At 54.0% G+C, this 22183-nt stretch overlaps 2 protein-coding genes and 1 long non-coding RNA gene across 4 annotated transcripts; all 3 read left to right on the top strand.

Moving 5' to 3' along the window:
• Window positions 1-380: 380 nt before the first annotated feature.
• COX7C (cytochrome c oxidase subunit 7C) lies at window positions 381-6606 on the top strand. Of its 2 annotated transcripts, XM_032981199.2 has the most exons (3): window positions 381-539; window positions 1775-1899; window positions 4662-4747. In XM_032981199.2, exons 1-2 carry the CDS (start codon window positions 444-446, stop codon window positions 1889-1891), a joined length of 213 nt encoding a protein of 70 aa, XP_032837090.1. In that variant the 5' UTR covers window positions 381-443; the 3' UTR covers window positions 1892-1899; window positions 4662-4747. The 2 variants fall into 2 exon arrangements, with proteins under 2 accessions (XP_032837090.1, XP_075913164.1); XM_076057049.1 differs by lacking the exon at window positions 381-539 and having other exon boundaries at window positions 1888-1899; window positions 4662-6606.
• A 157-nt stretch (window positions 6607-6763) lies between these two features.
• On the top strand, window positions 6764-17524 carry LOC116958543 (uncharacterized). The gene is made up of 4 exons (XM_076057044.1): window positions 6764-7806; window positions 11405-11589; window positions 14058-14126; window positions 16629-17524. Exons 1-4 carry the CDS (start codon window positions 6883-6885, stop codon window positions 16840-16842), a joined length of 1392 nt encoding a protein of 463 aa, XP_075913159.1. The 5' UTR covers window positions 6764-6882; the 3' UTR covers window positions 16843-17524.
• A 1559-nt stretch (window positions 17525-19083) lies between these two features.
• Window positions 19084-19932, top strand: LOC142907478 (uncharacterized). The gene is made up of 3 exons (XR_012931031.1): window positions 19084-19581; window positions 19674-19761; window positions 19856-19932. It is a non-coding gene; the product is annotated as an uncharacterized LOC142907478 (long non-coding RNA).
• Window positions 19933-22183: the final 2251 nt, after the last annotated feature.

Below are 22183 nucleotides of genomic sequence, written 5' to 3'. Positions count from 1 at the left end.
GGGAAAAGCTCCACCCGCATGAATATTAAGCGGGCAGGGTTACGACCCCATTGGTCAACGTCGCCACCTCATGAATATTAATTACGGGAGGGTGAGGAGGGCCCTCTAACCCTCATGAATATTAAGTAGGCAGGGTTCCCACCCCATTGGCCAATGTCGCCAACTCATGAATATTGCTCTTTGGTCCTTTCGGTAAAGTCACGTAGATGGGAAATAACAATAACGAAAAAAAATTAATTACGTGAACATTAACAAATACTAAATAAAAATAAGGATTTGAAAATAATAAAAACGGGAGAAAAAAATTAAATAACAAGAGTTCCCACCCACCCCCCCCATTGGTCAACGTCGTCACCTCATGAATATTAATGAGCTGCGTCGCGTGACGTCACTTCCTGCGTCCTTCGCCGCCGCAGTCGCCTTCGTCTCCGCATCGCTCCGCCATGGCGCCTCCGGCCTCCTCAGCCTTCGTCGTCCTCGCTCGCCGCTTCGCCACCTCGTCGCTGCGCCGCAGCCACTACGGCGAGGGTCCCGGCCAGGTAACGAGGAGTGGCGGAAGAATCAAACAAACAAAAAAAACTCTTCCCCCGCCCGCGTGGAACCGGTGAAGCCACCCAAGGTCACCTACCCACCCCCCCGTCGACCTAGGCCGCAGGCTTTATCCGCTTTTCCTGAGTCGCTTCCTCGTACTCCGCCCCACCACCCACCACCCCCCCACCAAACTCTATTGGGGTGAGCGCTCGGGCCTCGTGGTTGAGGCTTTTTCCGGTTTGCCTGGAGATCCGGCCAGGCGCGATGCGCTGCTCGTGGGAGGCAAAGACGGCCGGCCTCTCCGTCTCGACGGCTACCCGCCAACGTGCTAGCGTCTCCTGAATGGTTGTCTCTGTCTGTCACCGTGTGTGTCTGTCTCTCTGTCTGTCTGTGTCTTGTCTGTGTCTCTGTGTCTTGTCTCTGTCTCTCTGTGAGTGTCTCTCTGTGTGTCTCTTTGTGTGTCTCTTTCTCTGTGTCTGTCTCTCACTGTGTGTCTCTGTGTGTGTCTTTGTCTCTCTGTGTCTTGTCTGTGTCGCACTGTCTGTCTCTCTGTGTGTCTCTTTCTCTGTGTGTCTGTGTCTCTGTGTCTAGTCTGTCTCTGTGTCTCTTTCTCTGTGTCTATCTGTGTCTTGTCTGTGTCTCACTGTGTGTCTCTCTGTGAGTGTCTGTGTCTCTGTGCCTTTCTCTCTGTGTCTCTTTCTCTGTGTCTGTCTCTGTGTGTCTGTGTCTCACTGTGTGTCACTGTGTGTCTGTCTCTCTGTGTGTCTCTCTGTCACCGTGTGTGTCTGTCTCTCTGTCTGTCTCTCTGTGAGTGTCTTTCTCCGTGTCTCTTTCTCTGTGTCTTGTCTGTGTGTCTCTCTGTGAGTGTATGTGTCTCTGTGTCTTGTCAGTCTCTCTGTGTGTCTGTGTCTCACTGTGTGTCTGTCTCTGTGTGTGTGTCTATCTGTGTGTCTGTGTCTTGTCTGTCTCTGTCTTGTCTGTGTCTTGTCTGTCTCTGTCTTGTCTGTGTCTCTGTGTGTGTCACTGTATGTCACTGTGTGTGTCACTGTATGTCTCTCTGTGTGTCTCACTGTGTGTCTCACTGTGTGTCTGTGTCTCTCTGTGTGTCTGTGTCTCTCTGTGTGTCTGTGTCTCTCTGTGTGTGTGTCTCGCTGTGTGTGTGTCGCTGTGTGTGTGTCTCACTGTGTGTGTGTCTCACTGTGTGTGTGTCTCACTGTGTGTGTGTCTCACTGTGTGTGTGTAGAACATGCCCTTCTCAGTAGAGAATCGCTGGCGTCTCCTGGCCCTCATGGTCGGCTTCTTCGGCAGCGGCTTTGCCCTTCCCTTCGTAGTGGTGCGGCACCAGCTGCTGAAGAAGTAGCGCACAGCGTGAGTGGAACAAACCACTCAATTACTCACTCACCCACTCACTCACACACTCACTCACACACTCATACACTCGCACATACACTCACTCACACACTCACTCATACACTCACTCACACACTCACTCAATTACTCACTCACTCGTACACTCACTCACACACTCACTCACACACTCATACACTCGCACATACACTCACTCACTCACACACTCACTCATACACTCACTCACACACTCACTCGTACACTCACTCACTCATACACTCACTCACTCATACACTCACTCATACACTCACTCACTCATACACCCACTCACTCATACACTCACTCACTCATACACTCACTCACTCATACACTCACTCATACACTCACTCACACACTCACTCATACATTCACTCATACACTCACTCATACACTCGCTCGTACACTCACTCACTCGTACACTCACTCACACACTCACTCACACACTCACTCGTACACTCACTCACTCGTACACTCACTCGTACACTCACGCACTCACTCATACACTCACTCACTCATACACTCACTCACTCATACACTCACTCACTCATACACTCACTCACTCATACACTCACTCACTCATACACTCACTCATACACTCACTCACTCACAGTCACTCACACTCTCACTCACTCACTCGTACACTCACTCACTCGTACACTCACTCACTCATACACTCACTCACACACTCACTCATACACTCACTCACACACTCACTCATACACTCACTCACTCATACAGTCACTCATACACTCACTCATACACTCACTCACACACTCATACACTCACTCGTACACTCACTCACACACTCATACACTCACTCACACACTCACTCACTCATACACTCACTCATACACTCACTCATACACTCACTCATACACTCACTCACACACTCACTCGTACACTCACTCACACACTCATACACACACTCACTCGTACACTCACTCACTCGTACACTCACTCGTACACTCACTCACTCATACACTCACTCATACACTCACTCATACACTCACTCACACACTCATACACCCACTCGTACACTCACTCACACACTCACTCATACACTCACTCACTCATACCCTCACTCACTCATACACTCACTCATACACTCACTCATACACTCACTCATACACTCACTCACTCACACACTCACTCACTCATACACTCACTCATACACTCACTCACTCACACACTCACTCACTCGTACACTCACTCGTACACTCACTCACACACTCACTCACACACTCACTCGTACACTCACTCACTCGTACACTCACACACTCACTCATACACTCACTCACTCATACACTCACTCACTCATACACTCACTCACTCATACACTCACTCACTCATACACTCACTCACACTCTCACTCACTCACTCGTACACTCACTCACTCGTACACTCACTCATACACTCACACACTCACTCATACACTCACTCACACACTCACTCATACACTCACTCACTCATACAGTCACTCATACACTCACTCACTCATACACTCACTCATACACTCCCTCATACACTCACTCACACACTCACTCATACACTCACTCACACACTCACTCGTACACTCACTCACTCACTCGTACACTCACTCACTCGTACACTCACTCACTCGTACACTCACTCACACACACACTCACTCACACACACACACTCACTCACACACTCACTCGTACACTCACTCACTCGTACACTCACTCACTCATACACTCACACACTCATACACTTACTCATACACTCACTCACACACTCACTCATACACTCACTCATGCACTCACTCATACACTCACTCGTACACCCACTCACTCACACATACACTCATACACTCACACTCACTCATACACTCACTCACACGTATTCACTCATACACACACTCACTCATACACACACTCACTCATACACTTACTCATACACTCACTCACTCATACACTCACTCATACACTCACTCACACGTTCACTCACTCACTCGGAATTCTTCTACCCGTGACGGTGGTGGTGACCTTTGTGAAGATTTACTCACTCACTGTCACACTCCCTCCTCCCCGTGTCTCCCTCCTCCCCGTGTCTCCCTCCTCCCCGTGTCTCTCTCCCCGTGCCTCTCTCTCCCCGTCTCTCTCTCTCCCCGTGTCTCTCTCCCCGTGTCTCTCTCTCCACGTGTCTCTCTCCACGTGTCTCTCTCCCCGTGTCTCTCTCTCCCCGTGTCTCTCTCTCCCCGTGTCTCTCTCTCCCCGTGTCTCTCTCTCCCCGTGTCTCTCTCCCCGTGTCTCTCTCCCCGTGTCTCTCTCCCCACGTGTCTCTCTCTCTCTCCCCGTGTCTCTCTCTCTCTCCCCGTGTCTCTCTCTCTCTCCCCCGTGTCTCTCTCTCTCTCCCCGTGTCTCTCTCTCCCCGTGTCTCTCTCTCCCCGTGTCTCTCTCTCCCCGTGTCTCTCTCTCCCCGTGTCTCTCTCCCCGTGTCTCTCTCTCCCCGTGTCTCTCTCTCCCCGTGTCTCTCTCTCCCCGTGTCTCTCTCTCCCCGTGTCTCTCTCTCCCCGTGTCTCTCTCTCTCTCCCCGTGTCTCTCTCTCTCTCCCCGTGTCTCTCTCTCTCTCTCCCCGTGTCTCTCTCTCTCTCCCCGTTTCTCTCTCTCTCCCCCCGTGTCTCTCTCTCTCTCCCCGTGTCTCTCTCTCCCCGTATCTCCCCGTGTCTCTCTCTCCCCGTGTCTCCCCGTGTCTCCCCGTGTCTCCCTCCTCCCCGTGTGTAGATGGTTGCTGTCTCCATGATGTCTCCGCGTCTCCTCTGCTGAATTTGGTTTTGAGCGTAAATAATAAACTCTGATCTCGGCACAGACTCCACTGCGTCGCCTCTGTGTGTCAGCATCATCAGCATCAGCATGATCATCATCAGCATGATCATCATCAGCATGATCATCATCAGCATGATCATCATCAGCATCATGATCATCATCAGCATCATCATCATGATCATCATCAGCATGATCATCAGCATGATGATCATTATGATCAGCATCATCATGATCAACATCATCATGATCAGCATCATCATGAGCAGCAGCATCATCATGTTCAGCATCATCATGAGCAGCAGCATCATCATGATCAGCATCAGCAGCATCATCATGATCAGCAGCAGCATCATGATCAGCAGCAGCATCATCATGATCAGCAGCATCATCATGATCAGCAGCAGCATCATCATGATCAGCAGCATCATCATGATCAGCATCATCATGATCAGCATCATCATGATCAGCAGCAGCATCATCATGAGCAGCAGCATCATCATGATCAGCAGCAGCATCATGATCAGCAGCATCATCATGATCAGCAGCAGCAGCATCAGCAGCATCATGATCAGCAGCAGCATCATCATGATCAGCAGCATCATCATGATCAGCAGCAGCATCATCATGATCAGCATCATCATGATCAGCAGCATCATCATCATGATAATCATGCTCACAGCTCCCCCAGGTAGCCTCTAGCAGTGCTGTAGGGTCAAGTGCTGTGTTAGACACACAGACAAAGCTCCCCCAGGTAGCCTCTAGCAGGGTTGTAGGGGCAAGTGCTGTGTTAGACACACAGACAAAGCTCCCCCAGGTAGCCTCTAGCAGGGTTGTAGGGGCAAGTGCAGTGTTAGACACACAGACAAAGCTCCCCCAGGTAGCCTCTAGCAGGGCTGTAGGGGCAAGTGCAGTGTTAGACACACACAGACAAAGCTCCCCCAGGTAGCCTCTAGCAGGGCTGTAGGGGCAAGTGCAGTGTTAGACACACACAGATAAAGCGCCCCCAGGTAGCCTCTAGCAGGGCTGTAGGGGAAAGTGCTGCTAGTGGCGAGTAGCACCACCTATGATGTACACACAGATAAAGTTCCCCCAGGTAGCCTCTAGCAGGGTTGTAGGGGCAAGTGCTGTGTTAGACACACAGACAAAGCTCCCCCAGGTAGCCTCTAGCAGGGTTGTAGGGGCAAGTGCAGTGTTAGACACAGATAAAGCTGCCCCAGGCAGCCTCTAGCAGGGCTGTAGGGGCAAGTGCAGTGTTAGACACACAGATAAAGCGCCCCCAGGTAGCCTCTAGCAGGGCTGTAGGGGAAAGTGCTGCTAGTGGCGAGTAGCACCACCTATGATGTACACACAGATAAAGTTCCCCCAGGTAGCCTCTAGCAGGGCTGTAGGGGCAAGTGCAGTGTTAGACACACAGATAAAGCTCCCCCAGGTAGCCTCTAGCAGGGCTGTAGGGGCAAGTGCAGTGTTAGACACAGACAAAGTTCCCCCAGGTAGCCTCTAGCAGGGCTGTAGGGGCAAGTGCAGTGTTAGACACAGACAAAGCTCCCCCAGGTAGCCTCTAGCAGGGCTGTAGGGGCAAACGAGGGGGTGGGTGGCCAGCACTACGCCCGCCCGCCTTTGTATCCCCCAGTGATAGCGATGTTGACCTCACACCGCCACCACACCAGGCACTCATTTGAGGCTGAGTGGACCTAGGAGGAGACCCAGGATCGGTTTGGCACGCGGCCCAACTGAACCCAGGTCGTAGCTGGGCTCGCAGCGCCAACCACTGCGCCACCGCTCCCCACACCTTCCCCTACCCAAGATGGCGACAGTCTTCCCCCCCCCAAAGATGGCGACAGGTTCGCTCTCCCCCATACCCAAGATGGCGACAGGCTAGCTCTCCCCTATCCAAGATGGCGAGTCTTCCCCCCTACCCAAGATGGCGAGTTTCTCTCTCCCCCCTTATCCAAGATGGCGACAGTCTCCCCACCCAAGATGGCGGCGATCTCCCCCATCTATTCCCCACCGCCACCTTCAACGTTACACCCAACATCAGAATCGCTCCTCATCGATTCCCATCCGATTCCCACCACCTCCCCTAACGTTACACCAAACGTCCGAATCGATTTGTCATTTAAACTCAAAAGAGAATCGTTACCCATTTAAATCGACCTTCGCCCTCCACCCCCCCCGCCTGATGGAGGTCGCCGCAGCCCGGGGCGACCCCGCGGGTTGTCCCGGAGGGTCCGGGGCCTCGCCCGGAGGGTCCGGGGCCTCGCCCGGAGGGTCCGGGGCCTCGCCCGGTGGGTCCGGGGCCTCGCCCGGAGGGTCCGGGGCCTCGCCCGGAGGGTCCGGGGCCTCGCCCGGAGTGTCCGGGGCCTCGCCCGGAGGGTCCGGGGCCTCGCCCGGTGGGTCCGGGGCCTCGCCCGGAGTGTCCGGGGCCTCGCCCGGAGTGTCCGGGGCCTCGCCCGGAGGGTCCGGGGCCTCGCCCGGAGGGTCCGGGGCCTCGCCCGGAGGGTCCGGGGCCTCGCCCGGAGGGTCCGGGGCCTCGTCCGGAGGGGCCGGGGCCTCGCCCGGAGGGGCCGGGGCCTCGCCCGGAGGGTCCTGGGCCTCGCCCGGAGGGTCCTGGGCCTCGCCCGGAGGGTCCGGGGCCTCGCCCGGTGGGTCCGGGGCCTCGCCCGGTGGGTCCGGGGCCTCGCCCGGAGGGTCCTGGGCCTCGCTCCTCGACTCGCACCGAGGCCGCGACTCGCTCCTGCGGGCCCTGTGCCACGGGGCTCGCCTCGCTGGAGGCCTTCTCCTCGTCCTGCCAGACACTCCACCACCATCATCATCATCATCACGATCATCATCACCACCACCACCATCATCACGATCATCACGATCATCATCACCACCATCATTATCATCATCATCACCACCACCATCACCACCACCATCACCACCATCACCTCACCCTCACCATCCTCCTGCTGCTGCTGCTGCTGCTCCGCTCTCGCGGTCCGCCTTGGGCCCCGCGCTGCTGGGGGCCAGCGAGGAGCTGGGCCGAGCCCGCGTGGCCCTCCGCCTGCTGGGCCACGCGGCCACTCTCAGAGAGGCCGCCGCCTACCGCCTGGGACAGCCGGTAACCTCACCAGCTGTCTGTACACCTCACCAGCTGTCTGTACACCTCACCAGCTGTCTGTACACCTCACCAGCTGTCTAGCTCACCAGCTGTCTAGCTCACCAGCTGTCTACCTCACCAGCTATCTAGCTCACCAGCTGTCTACCTCACCAGCTGTCTAGCTCACCAGCTGTCTAGCTCACCAGCTGTCTGTACAACTCACCAGCTGCCTACCTCACCAGCTGCCTACCTCACCAGCTGTACACCTCACCAGCTGCCTACCTCACCAGCTGCCTACCTCACCAGCTGTACACCTCACCAGCTGCCTACCTCACCAGCTGCCTACCTCACCAGCTGTACACCTCACCAGCTGTCTACCTCACCAGCTGTCTACCTCACCAGCTGTCTGTACACCTCACCAGCTGTCTAGCTCACCAGCTGTCTACCTCACCAGCTGTCTGTACACCTCACCAGCTGTGTGTCTAGCTCACCAGCTGTCTAGCTCACCAGCTGTCTACCTCACCAGCTGTGTGTCTACCTCACCAGCTGTGTGTCTAGCTCACCAGCTGTCTAGCTCACCAGCTGTCTAGCTCACCAGCTGTCTAGCTCACCAGCTGTCTAGCTCACCAGCTGTACACCTCACCAGCTGTCTAGCTCACCAGCTGTCTGTACACCTCACCAGCTGTCTAGCTCACCAGCTGTCTACCTCACCAGCTGTCTACCTCACCAGCTGTCTAGCTCACCAGCTGTCTAGCTCACCAGCTGTCTAGCTCACCAGCTGCCTAGCTCACCAGCTGTCTGTACACCTCACCAGCTGTCTAGCTCACCAGCTGTCTAGCTCACCAGTTGTCTACCTCACCAGCTGTCTACCTCACCAGCTGTCTACCTCACCAGCTGTCTGTACACCTCACCAGCTGTCTGTACACCTCACCAGCTGTCTGTACACCTCACCAGCTGTCTAGCTCACCAGCTGTCTAGCTCAACAGCTGTCTAGCTCACCAGCTGTCTAGCTCACCAGCTGTCTAGCTCACCAGCTGTGTCTAGCTCACCAGCTGTCTACCTCACCAGCTGTGTGTCTAGCTCACCAGCTGTCTAGCTCACCAGATGTCTAGCTCACCAGCTGTCTAGCTCACCAGCTGTCTAGCTCACCAGCTGTCTGTACACCTCACCAGCTGTCTATCTCACCAGCTGTCTACCTCACCAGCTGTCTACCTCACCAGCTGTCTACCTCACCAGCTGTCTGTACACCTCACCAGCTGTCTGTACACCTCACCAGCTGTCTAGCTCACCAGCTGTCTAGCTCACCAGCTGTGTGTACACCTCACCAGCTGTCTGTACACCTCACCAGCTGTCTAGCTCACCAGCTGTCTACCTCACCAGTTGTCTACCTCACCAGCTGTCTACCTCACCAGCTGTCTAGCTCACCAGCTGTACACCTCACCAGCTGTACACCTCACCAGCTGTCTACCTCACCAGCTGTGTGTCTACCTCACCAGCTGTCTAGCTCACCAGCTGTCCAGCTCACCAGCTGTCCAGCTCAACAGCTGTCCAGCTCACCAGCTGTCCAGCTCACCAGCTGTCCAGCTCACCAGCTGTCCAGCTCACCAGCTGTCCAGCTCACCAGCTGTCTAGCTCACCAGCTGTCTACCTCACCAGCTGTCTACCTCACCAGCTGTCTGTACACCTCACCAGCTGTCTAGCTCACCAGCTGTCTAGCTCACCAGCTGTCTGTACACCTCACCAGCTGTGTGTCTACCTCACCAGCTGTCTACCTCACCAGCTGTCTAGCTCACCAGCTGTCTACCTCACCAGCTGTGTGTACACCTCACCAGCTGTCTACCTCACCAGCTGTCTAGCTCACCAGCTGTACACCTCACCAGCTGTCTACCTCACAGCTGTCTAGCTCACCAGCTGTCTAGCTCACCAGCTGTACACCTCACCAGCTGTACACCTCACCAGCTGTGTGTCTACCTCACCAGCTGTCTACCTCACCAGCTGTCTAGCTCACCAGCTGTCTACCTCTCCAGCTGTCTACCTCACCAGCTGTCTACCTCACCAGCTGTCTACCTCACCAGCTGTCTACCTCACCAGCTGTACACCTCACCAGCTGTCCAGCTCACCAGCTGTCTAGCTCACCAGCTGTCTAGCTCACCAGCTGTCTAGCTCACCAGCTGTCTACCTCACCAGCTGTTTGTACACCTCACCAGCTGTACACCTCACCAGCTGTCTAGCTCACCAGCTGTCTAGCTCACCAGCTGTCTAGCTCACCAGCTGTCTACCTCACCAGCTGTCTAGCTCACCAGCTGTCTACCTCACCAGCTGTCTAGCTCACCAGCTGTCTAGCTCACCAGCTGTCTAGCTCACCAGCTGTCTAGCTCACCAGCTGTCTAGCTCACCAGCTGTCTACCTCACCAGCTGTCTAGCTCACCAGCTGTCTACCTCACCAGCTGTCTAGCTCACCAGCTGTCTAGCTCACCAGCTGTCTAGCTCACCAGCTGTCTAGCTCACCAGCTGTCTAGCTCACCAGCTGTCTAGCTCACCAGCTGTCTAGCTCACCAGCTGTCTAGCTCACCAGCTGTCTACCTCACCAGCTGTCTACCTCACCAGCTGTCTAGCTCACCAGCTGTCTACCTCACCAGCTGTCTAGCTCACCAGCTGTCTGTACACCTCCCCCCGTGTCTCTCTCCCCGTGTCTCTCTCTCCCCGTGTCTCTCTCTCTCCCCGTGTCTCTCTCTCCCCGTGTCTCTCCCCCCGTGTCTCTCTCCCCGTGTCTCTCTCCCCGTGTCTCTCTCTCTCCCCGTGTCTCTCTCCCCCGTGTCTCTCTCTCCCCGTGTCTCTCTCTCCCCGTGTCTCTCTCTCCCCGTGTCTCTCTCTCCCCGTGTCTCTCTCTCCCCGTGTCTCTCTCTCCCCGTGTCTCTCTCTCCCCGTGTCTCTCTCTCCCCGTGTCTCTCTCTCCCCGTGTCTCTCTCTCCCCGTGTCTCCCCCCGTGTCTCTTTCCGTATCTCTCCCCGTGTCTCCCCCCGTGTCTCTTTCCCCGTGTCTCTCTCTCCCCGTGTCTCTGTCTCCCCGTGTCTCTCCCCGTGTCTCTCTCTCCCCGTGTCTCTCTCTCCCCGTGTCTCTCTCTCCCCGTGTCTCTCTCCCCGTGTCTCCCTCTCCCCGTGTCTCTCTCTCCCCGTGTCTCTCCGTGTCTCTCTCTCCCCGTGTCTCTCTCTCCCCGTGTCTCTCTCTCTGTCTCTCTCCCCGTGTCTCTCTCTCCCCGTGTCTCTCTCTCCCCGCGTCTCTCTCTGTCTCTCCCCGTGTCTCCCCGTGTCTCTCTCTCCCCGTGTCTCTCTCTCCCCGTGTCTCTCTCCCCGTGTCTCTCTCTCTGTCTCTCTCCCCGTGTCTCTCTCTCCCCGTGTCTCTCTCTCCCTGTGTCTCTCTCTCCCCGTGTCTCTCTCTCTGTCTCTCTCCCCGTGTCTCTCTCTCCCCGTGTCTCTCTCTCCCCGCGTCTCTCTCTCTCTCTCCCCGTGTCTCCCCGTGTCTCTCTCTCCCCGTGTCTCTCTCCCCGTGTCTCTCTCTCCCCGTGTCTCTCTCCCCGTGTCTCTCTCTCTGTCTCTCTCCCCGTGTCTCCCCCTCGCAGCACGAAGACACGCTTGTCCGCGCGCTGTCCGTGCTGTCCCACTGCGTGGACTGCCTGTTCGTCCCCATGGAGACGGGCGCGTGGGCGGCCGACCTTGGCCTACTTCTCCCCCAGAGCCTCGCGCAGAGACTCTGGGGGCTCAGCGCTGCCGTCTGGGCTATAGGCCTGGCGCTGGATCTGGCGCGGTGAGGTGGGGGGAGTGGGGGGGTGGTGGTGGTGGTGATGGTGGTGGTGGTGATGGTGGGGGTGGTGGTGGGGGTGGTGGTGGTGGGGGTGGTGGTGGGGGGGTGGTGGTGGTGGGGGTGGTGATGGTGGTGGTGGTGGTGGTAGTGGTGGTGTTGGTGGTGTTGGGGGTGGGTGGGGGTGGTGTTGTGGGAGACCCAGCCAGCAGTGGATCGAGCCTGTATGTCACACTCACGGAATCATCACCACCACAATCACCATCATCACTACAATCACCATCATCACCACAATCACCATCACTACCACCACAATCACCATCACCACCACCACAATCACCATCACCACCACCACAATCACCATCATCACCACAATCACCATCACCACCACCACAATCACCATCACCACCACCACGACAATCACCATCAGCACAATAACCATCACCACAACCGCGGTCATCACCACAACCATCTTCACCGTCACCACCACAGTAACATCACCGTCCAGCAGTTGATAGAGCGTGGCTGGTGACGTTAACACTGCCAAGAACTGTGGCCTAACACCCTTGTCTCTGTGTGTCTCTCTGTGTGTCTCTGTGTGTCTCTGTCTCTATGTGTGTCTCTGTGTGTCTCTGTGTGTCTCTGTGTGTCTCTGTGTGTGTCTCTGTGTGTCTCTGTGTCTCTGTGTGTGTCTCTGTGTGTCTCTGTGTGTCTCTCTGTGTGTCTCTGTGTGTCTCTGTGTGTGTCTCTGTGTGTCTGTGTCTCTGTGTGTCTCTGTGTGTCTCTGTCTATCTGTGTGTCTCTGTGTGTCTCTGTGTGTCTCTGTCTCTCTGTGTGTCTCTGTGTGTCTGTGTGTGTCTCTGTGTGTGTCTCTGTGTGTCTGTGTGTCTCTGTGTGTGTCTGTGTGTGTCTGTGTGTGTCTCTGTGTCTCTGTGTGTCTCTGTGTGTCTCTGTGTCTCTGTGTGTCTCTGTGTGTGTCTCTGTCTCTGTGTGTGTATCTGTGTGTCTCTGTGTCTCTGTGTGTCTCTGTGTCTCTTGTGTGTCTCTGTCTCTGGTGTGTCTCTGTGTGGTCTGTGTGTGTCTTGTGTGTGTCTCTGTGTGTCTCTGTGTCTCTTGTGTGTCTCTGTCTCTGTGTGTCTCTGTGTGTCTCTGTGTGTGTCTCTGGTCTGTGTGTCTCTGTGTGTGTCTCTGTCTCTCTGTGTGTCTCTGTCTCTGTGTCTCTGTGTTGTCTCCTGTGTCTCTGTGTGTCTCTGTGTGTGTCTCTGTGTGTGTCTCTGTGTGTCTCTCTGTGTGTGTCTCTGTGTGTCTCTCTGTGTGTGTCTCTGTGTGTCTCTCTGTGTGTGTCTCTGTGTGTCTCTCTGTGTGTCTCTGTGTGTCTCTGTGTCTCTGTGTCTCTGTGTGTCTCTGTGTGTCTCTGTGTCTCTGGGTGTGTCTCTGTGTGTCTCTGTGTGTCTCTGTCTATGTCTCTGTGTGTCTCTGTCTCTGTGTGTCTCTGTGTGTGTCTCTGTGTGTCTCTGTGTCTCTGTGTGTGTCTCTGTGCCTCTGTCTCTGTGTGTCTCTGTGTCTCTGTGTGTCTCTGTCTCTCTGTGTGTCTCTGTGTGTCTCTGTCTCTGTGTGTCTCTGTCTCTGCGTGTCTCTGTGTCTCTGTGTCTCTGTGTGTCTCTGTGTCTCTGTGTCTGTGTGTCTCTGTGTCTCCGTGTTTCTGTGTGTCTATGTGTGTCTCTGTGTGTCTGTGTGTCTCTGTGTGTCTCTGTCTCTGTGTGTCTCTGTGTGTCTGTGTCTCTGCGTGTCTGTGTCTCTGCGTGTCTCTGTGTCTCTGTGTCTCTGTGTGTCTCTGTGTGTCTCTGTGTGTCTGTGTGTCTCTGTGTGTCTCTGTGTCTGTGTGTCTCTGTGTCTCCGTGTTTCTGTGTGTCTATGTGTGTCTCTGTGTGTCTGTGTGTCTCTGTGTGTCTCTGTGTGTCTGTGTGTCTCTGTGTGTCTGTGTGTCTCTGTGTCCCCATGTCTCCGTGTCTCTGTGTGTCTGTGTCTCTGTCTCTGTGTGTGTCTCTGTCTCTGTATGTGTCTCTGTGTCTCTGTGTGTGTCTCCGTGTCTCTGTCTCTCTGTGTGTCTCTGTCTCTGTGTGTCTCTGTCTCTGTGTGTGTCTCTGTGTGTCTCTGTCCCCGTGTCTCTGTGTGTGTCTCCGTGTCTCTGTCTCTCTGTGTGTCTCTGTCTCCGTGTATCTCTGTGTCTGTGTGTCCCTGTGTGTCTGTGTGTCTCTGTGTGTGTGTCTGTGTCTCTTTGTGTCTCTGTCTCCGTGTGTCTCTGTGTCTGTGTGTCCCTGTGTGTCTGTGTGTCTGTGTGTCTCTGTGTGTGTGTCTGTGTCTCTTTGTGTCTCTGTGTCTCTGTGTGTGTATCTGTGTCTCTGTGTGTCTCTGTGTCCCTGTGTGTCTGTGTCTCTGTCTCTGTCTCTGTGTCTCTGTCCACGTGTCTCCAGATCAGCTCGTAAGTTGGTTCTGTTGTCTCGTGAGCGGCGAGAGATGGAGAGAGACGGAGACCCAGATAGGTGAGCACCCTCACCAACTCACTCACCTACTCACTCACCTACTCACTCACCTACTCACTCACCTACTCACTCACCTACTCACCTACACACTCACCTACACCCTCACCAACTCACTCACCTACTCACCTACACACTCACCAACTCACTCACCAACTCACTCACCTACTCACTCACCTACTCACCTACACACTCACCTACACCCTCACCAACTCACTCACCTACTCACCTACACCCTCACCAACTCACTCACCTACTCACTCACCTACTCACTCACCTACTCACTCACCTACTCACCTACACACTCACCAACTCACTCACCTACTCACCAACTCACTCACCTACACCCTCACCAACTCACTCACCTACACACTCACCAACTCACCTACACACTCACCAACTCACTCACCTACTCACCTACACACTCACCAACTCACTCACCTACTCACTCACCTACTCACTCACCTACTCACCTACTCACTCACCTACTCACTCACCTACTCACCTACACACTCACCAACTCACTCACCTACTCACTCACCTACTCACCTACACACTCACCTACTCACCAACTCACTCACCTACTCACTCACCTACTCACCTACACACTCACCTACTCACCAACTCACTCACCTACTCACCTACACACTCACCAACTCACTCACCAACTCACTCACCTACTCACTCACCTACTCACTCACCTACTCACTCAACTACTCACTCACCTACTCACTCACCTACTCACTCACTCACCTACTCACTCACTCACCCACTCACTCACCTACTCACTCACTCACCTACTCACTCACTCACTCACCTACTCACTCACCTACTCACCTACTCACTCACCTACTCACTCACCTACACACTCACCAACTCACTCACCTACTCACTCACCTACTCACTCACCTACTCACTCACCTACTCACACACTCACCTACTCACTCACCTACTCACACACTCACCTACTCACTCACCTACTCACTCGCCTACTCACTCACTCACCTACTCACTCACCTACTCACTCACTCACTCACCTACTCACTCACCTACACACTCACCTACTCACTCACCTACTCACTCACCTACACACTCACCTACTCACTCACCTACACACTCACTCACCTACACACTCACCTATACACTCACTCACCTACACACTCACCTACTCACCTACTTCTTCACCTACTCACTCACCTACTCACTCACCTACTCACGTACTCACTCACCTACCCACACACTCACCTACTCACTCACCTACTCACTCACCTAATCACTCACCTACCCCTGGTGACCCCTCCCCCGAGTCCTCCCCCTCCATGTGACCCTCCCCAAACTCCTCCCCCTCTTCCCTTTCCACTGACTCCCCCCCAAACTCCTCCCCCTCCTGACTCCTCCCCCTCCTGACTCCTCCCCCTCCAACTCTTTTCCCTAACTCCTCCCACTGTGACCCCCCCCCCCTACTGACTCCTCCCTCTCAATGTGATCCCCCCCACTCCTCCCCCCGTGACTCCTCCCCTTCCAACTTTCCCCTGACTCCTCCCCCTTTGTGACCCCCCCATTCCCTCTCTGCTGACTCCTCCCTCTCCATGTGATCCCCCCCGTGACTCCTCCCTCTTTGTGACCCCCCCCCCAATTCCCCCTCTGCTGACTCCTCCTTCTCCATGTGACCCCCCCTACTGACTCCTCCCTCTCCATGTGACCCCCCCTACTGACTCCTCCTTCTCCATGTGATCCCCCCCACTCCTCCCTACCGTGACTCCTCCCCCTCCAACTCTTTCCCCTGACTCCTCCCCCTCTGTGACCCCCCCCCCAATTCCCTCTCCATGTGACCCCACCCCCCCCCCCCCAACTGACTCCTCCCTCTCCGTGATCCCCGCCCCACCCGTGACTCCTCCCCCTCCAACTCTTTCCCCTGACTCCTCCCCCTCTGTGACCCCCCCCCCCCAATTCCCTCTCCATGTGACCCCACCCCCCCCCCCAACTGACTCCTCCCTCTCCGTGTGATCCCCGCCCCACCCGTGACTCCTCCCCCTCCAACTCTTTCCCCTGACTCCTCCCCCTCTGTGACCCCCCCCCCCACCAATTCCCTCTCTGCTGACCCCCTCCAACTGACTCCTCCCTCTCCATGTGACCCCACCCCCTCCAACTGTCTCCTCCCTCTCCATGTGACCCCATCCCCTCCAACTGACTCCTCCCTCTCCATGTGACCCCACCCCCTCCAACTGTCTCCTCCCTCTCCATGTGACCCCATCCCCTCCAACTGACTCCTCCCTCTCCATGTGACCCCACCCCCTCCAACTGACTCCTCCCTCTCCATGTGACCCCACCCCCCCCAACTGTCTCCTCCCTCTCCATGTGACCCCACCCCCTCCAACTGACTCCTCCCTCTCCATGTGACCCCACCCCCCCAACTGACTCCTCCCTCTCCGTGTGATCCCCGCCCCCAACCCGTGACTCCTCCCCCTCCCAACTCTTTCCCCTGACTCCTCCCCCCACCACCAGCCACGTGCTGGCTCTGCGTGGCCGTGCTCAGGCTGAGTGGATCCGCGTGGTGGCCGGTGCGGCCGACCTGGCGAGCGCCGTGCACTGGCTGGGTCCCCCGGGTGTGGCCGGCCCCCTGTGGAGCGGCCGGCTCCCCCACTGGGCCCTGGGGGCCCTGGGCTGCGTCTCCTCTGCAGTGATACTCCACGGACTGCTGGCTCGGGGGGGGGTCTAGCGGCTGGGGGGGGGGTCTAGAGGGCCTCATTCATTCCACAAACTAAGAATGCTGCTTAGTTTGTGCACTCACCCACTCACCTACACTCACCCACTCACCTACACACCCACCAGCCTACTCACCCACTCACCTACACACTCACCCACTCACCTACACACTCACCCACTCACCTACACACTCACCCACTCACCACTCACCTACACACCCACCAGCCTACTCACCCACTCACCTACACACTCACCCACGCACCCACCTACTCACCCACCTACTCACCCACCCACTCACTCATCCACCCTACTCACCCACCCACCTACTCACTCACCCACTCACCTACCCACCCACCTACTCACTCACCCACTCACATCAGGACACAGCCCCTGCCACAAAGATGTGGAATGGACGCGCAGCGTCTGGGGACACGCCACTTGCGTGCTTGAATGTAGGTCCCCTGTCCCTTGCTGTTCCACCTGCTCGTGTGATTGTTAAGTCACAATCACCACATTCACGGCAGCGGCTTTGCTCAAAAGTACCGGACAGGACACAGCAGCAGCAGGGAGGGACACTGCACTACAATTATGATATACAATTTGTTTTTAAATCGTTGACGGTGATTGCGTGTTAAGAGATTTGGTGGTGTAAATAATGCACTTGTATGCTGATTGCATAAAATGCGGTGATTCTATGGGTCTCTGTGTGGTGATGAGTCTGTGGGGGTCTCTGTGTGGTGATGAGTCTATGGGTCTCTGTGTGGTGATGAGTCTATGGGTCTCTGTGTGGTGGTGAGTCTATGGGTCTCTGTGTGGTGGTGAGTCTATGGGTCTCTGTGTGGTGAGTCTATGGGTCTCTGTGTGGTGATGAGTCTGTGGGTCGCTGTGTGGTGATGAGTCTATGGGTCTCTGTGTGGTGGTGATTCTATGGGTCTGTGTGGTGGTGAGTCTATGGGTCTCTGTGTGGTGGTGAGTCTATGGGTCTCTGTGTGGTGGTGAGTCTATGGGTCTCTGTGTGGTGGTGAGTCTATGGGTCTCTGTGTGGTGAGTCTATGGGTCTCTGTGTGGTGGTGAGTCTGTGGGTCGCTGTGTGGTGATGAGTCTATGGGTCGCTGTGTGGTGATGAGTCTATGGGTCTCTGTGTGGTGGTGAGTCTATGGGTCTCTGTGTGGTGGTGATGAGTCTATAGGTCTCTGTGTGGTGATGAGTCTGTGTGGTGAGTCTGTGGATCTCTGTGTGATGGTGAGTCTATGGGTGTATGTGTAGTGGTGAGTCTGTGGGTCTCTGTGTAGTGGTGAGTCTGTGTAGTGGTGAGTCTGTGGGTCTCTTTGTAGTGGTGAGTCTATGGGTCTCTGTGTGTAGTGAGTCTATGGGTCTCTGTGTGTAGTGAGTCTATGGGTCTCTGTGTGGTGGTGAGTCTGTGGGTCTCTGTGTGGTGATGAGTCTATGGGTCTCTGTGTGGTGGTGATTCTATGGGTCTGTGTGGTGGTGAGTCTGGGTGTCTGTGGGTGTGTGATGGTGAGTCTATGGGTGTGTGATGGTGAGTCTATGGGTCTCTGTAGTGGTGAGTCTGTGGGTCTCTGTGTAGTGGTGAGTCTGTGGGTCTCTGTGTGTAGTGGTGAGTCTATGGGTCTCTGTGTAGTGGTGAGTCTGTGTAGTGTTGAGTCTATGGGTCTCTGTGTGGTGGTGAGTCTGGGTCTGTGTAGTGGTGAGTCTATGGGTCTCTGTGTGGTGATGAGTCTATGGGTCTCTGTGTAGTGGTGAGTCTGTGGGTCTGTGTGTGTAGTGGTGAGTCTGTGGGTCTCTCTGTGTAGTAGTGAGTCTGTAGTGGTGAGTCTATGGGTCTCTGTGTGATGGTGAGTCTGTGTAGTGGTGAGTCTATGGGTCTCTTTGTAGTGGTGAGTCTGTGTAGTGGTGAGTCTATGGGTCTCTTTGTAGTGGTGTCTGTGGGTCTCTGTGTAGTAGTGAATCTGTGTAGTGGTGAGTCTATGGGTCTCTTTGTAGTGGTGAGTCTATGGGTCTGTGTGGTGGTGAATCTGTGGGTCTCTTTGTAGTGGTGAGTCTGTGGGTCTCTTTGTAGTGGTGAGTCTGCGGGTCTCTGTAGTGGTGAATCTGTAGTGGTGAGTCTGCGGGTCTCTGTGTAGTGGTGAATCTGCGGGTCTCCCTTCGCGAGTCACAGCACAAACACCCCGACACACAACCCAACGACGCGCCGTCCTCACTGAACCCGTTTTATTTAAAAAAAGTGGAGCGGCAAGGGGAGGCGAGGGGGGGACACAGGGACAGCTGACAGCTGATGAACACCAAACTCGGTGCGGAGCAGCAGGCCACAAACTAAAACATCCAAACTGGGCGGCGTGGTAAAACAACAACAGAGACATCCCGCTCTACAAAACGCCTCTCTCTCCCTCTCTCTCCACCGGAAAAACCCAACGCTGGGTCTTCGTCACTTTGTGCGCATCCCATCAGCGGTGGATTCCAGCCGGCGCTGCCGACGACAGTTCAGGCTCACGCTTGAACCGGGCGGTTTCTGATCGCCGGGCGGTTTCTGATCGCCCGGCGGTTTCATCGCCCGGCGGTTTGGGGCCCGGTTCAGACACCCGGTGGCTCAGCAGCAGCAGCAGAGTTCAGGTTCTGAGCTGCTGTTGAGGGTTCAGGTTGACGCTTGAACCGACTCCCTAGGGCCCGGTTCAGACATTCGGTGGCTCAGCAGCAGCAGAGTTCAGGTTCTGAGCTGCTGATGAGGGTTCAGGTTGATGCTTGAACCGACTCCCTGGGGCCCGGTTCAGACATCCAGTGGCTCAGCAGCAGAATTCAGGTTCTGAGCTGCTGATGAGGGTTCAGGTTGATGAGGGTTCAGGTTGGCGCTTGAACCGACTCCCTAGGGCCCGGTTCAGACACCCGGTGGCTCAGCAGCAGCAGCAGAGTTCAGGTTCTGAGCTGCTGATGAGGGTTCAGGCTGACGCTTGAACCACCAACAAATCTGGGGCCCGGTTCAGACATCCGGGGGCTCAGCAAGAGTTCAGGTTCTGTGCTGCTGGTGAGGGTTCAGGTTGATGAGGGTTCAGGTTGATTCTTGAACCGACTCACTGGGGCCCGGTTCAGACATCCGGTGGCTCAGCAGCAGCATCATCATCAGCATCATCAGGGTCCAGGTTCTGCGCTGCTGAAGAGGGTTCAGGGCTTGAACCGATGGGTCAGCCTGGACACGCAAGCCTCCTTGTGGGATTGGTGTCACAAGCAAAAAAATAATTGAACCAATTATTATAATTGAACCAATTATTATAATTGAACCAATTATTATAATTGAACCAATTATTATAATTGAACCAATTATTATAATTGAACCAATTATTATAATTGAACCAATTATTATAATTGAACCAATTATTATAATTGAACCAATTATTATAATTGAACCAATTATTATAATTGAACCAATTATTATAATTGAACCAATTATTATAATTGAACCAATTATTATAATTGAACCAATTATTATAATTGAACCAATTATTATAATTGAACCAATTATTATAATTGAACCAATTATTATAATTGAACCAATTATTATAATTGAACCAATTATTATAATTGAACCAATTATTATAATTGAACCAATTATTATAATTGAACCAATTATTATAATTGAACCAATTATTATAATTGAACCAATTATTATAATTAAACCAATTATTATAATTAAACCAATTATTATAATTGAACCAATTATTATAATTGAGCCAATTATTATAATTGAACCAATTATTATAATTGAACCAATTATTATAATTGAACCAATTATTATAATTGAACCAATTATTATAATTGAACCAATTATTATAATTGACCCAATTATTATAATTGAACCAATTATTATAATTGAACCAATTATAATTAAACCAATTATAATTAAACCAATTACAATTGAACCAATTATTATAATTAAACCAATTATTATAATTGAACCAATTATTATAATTAAACCAATTATAATTGAACCAATTATTATAATTGAACCAATTATTATAATTGAACCAATTATTATAATTGAACCAATTATTATAATTGAACCAATTATTATAATTAAACCAATTATTATAATTGAACCAATTATTATAATTAAACCAATTATTATAATTGAACCAATTATTATAATTAAACCAATTATTATAATTAAACCAATTATTATAATTAAACCAATTATTATAATTAAACCAATTATAATTAAACTAATTATCATAATTAAACCAATTATAATTGAACCAATGGAACGCCTTTGAGAGATTCTCTCTCCTGCCGCTGCTGCTGTAGCAGCTTGGCTCGCGAGAGAGGCGGGGAGCGGCGAATGGAAACGAAAAGCGAATTCCGTAGCAACCTCGAAATCGCTGCGACGTCGGGGGGAGGGGGGGTCAGAGAGAGGGGGGGTCAGGGAGGGGTCAGAGGAGGTCAAAGGGGGTCAGAGGGGGTCAGAGGGGCCATTATCTGCACCAGTACCTCGGCCCCACCCCCCACACCGATCTCCCCACCCCTAGGTCGACTCAGCCTCAAATGAGAGTAGCTGCTGTAGCAGTGGTGTAGTGAACGTCGCTAGCACTGGGGGAGAGACAAAGGCGGCCGGGCGTGGTGGTGGTGGTGCTGGCCACCCACCACCCCCTCTGTGTGTGTAGCCACAGTGCCGGTAGCCTTCATAGGTGCAGCACTTGCCCCTACAGCCTGCTAGAGGCTACCTGGGGGAGCTTTGTCTCTGTGTAAATCATAGGTGGTGCTGCTACTCGCCACTAGCAGCACTTGCCCCTACAGCCCTGCCACCACCGCTACCACCACCGCTACCACCACCGCTACCACCACCGCTACCACCACCGCTACCACCACTGCTACCACCACAACCATCACCACCACCGCCACTACCACCACCGCCACTACCACCACCACCACCACCGCCGTCACTACCACCAACACCACTACCACCACCACAGTCCTCTATTGAACGGAGACAAACGAGACGCACAGAAATACGAGACGCAGAGATACAGAGACACAGAGATACGAGACAGAGAGAGAGACTTCAAACTAAAAACCGCACGGGGCAGGAGGGGCGTGCCAGGCGCGGCGCGAGCGGACACACACCAAGTCTACAAAGTCAAAGCCCACCACCACCAACACCACCACCAGCACCACCACCACCACCAGCCGTGTAGCCCTGAACAGACTGCTGAGGAGGAGCAGGAGGAGTGTAAGTGTTGTTAGCGAGCTCCCTGCGAGGGCCGTGAGGACATCACGGCAAAGCGGGGGGGCCGGGGGCCGGGGCCCAGTGCCGGACTATCCTAGCGGCAAACGCGGCGGGGAGTGTG

This window comes from Petromyzon marinus, chromosome 79 (assembly GCF_048934315.1).
Source record: "Petromyzon marinus isolate PM22_M1 ecotype Great Lakes invasive population chromosome 79, UKy_Petmar_22M1.pri1.0, whole genome shotgun sequence".
Lineage (NCBI taxonomy): Eukaryota > Metazoa > Chordata > Hyperoartia > Petromyzontiformes > Petromyzontidae > Petromyzon > Petromyzon marinus.
The sequence above is the reverse complement of the archived record's forward strand: the minus strand, read 5'-3'. Positions and strand labels throughout refer to the sequence as shown.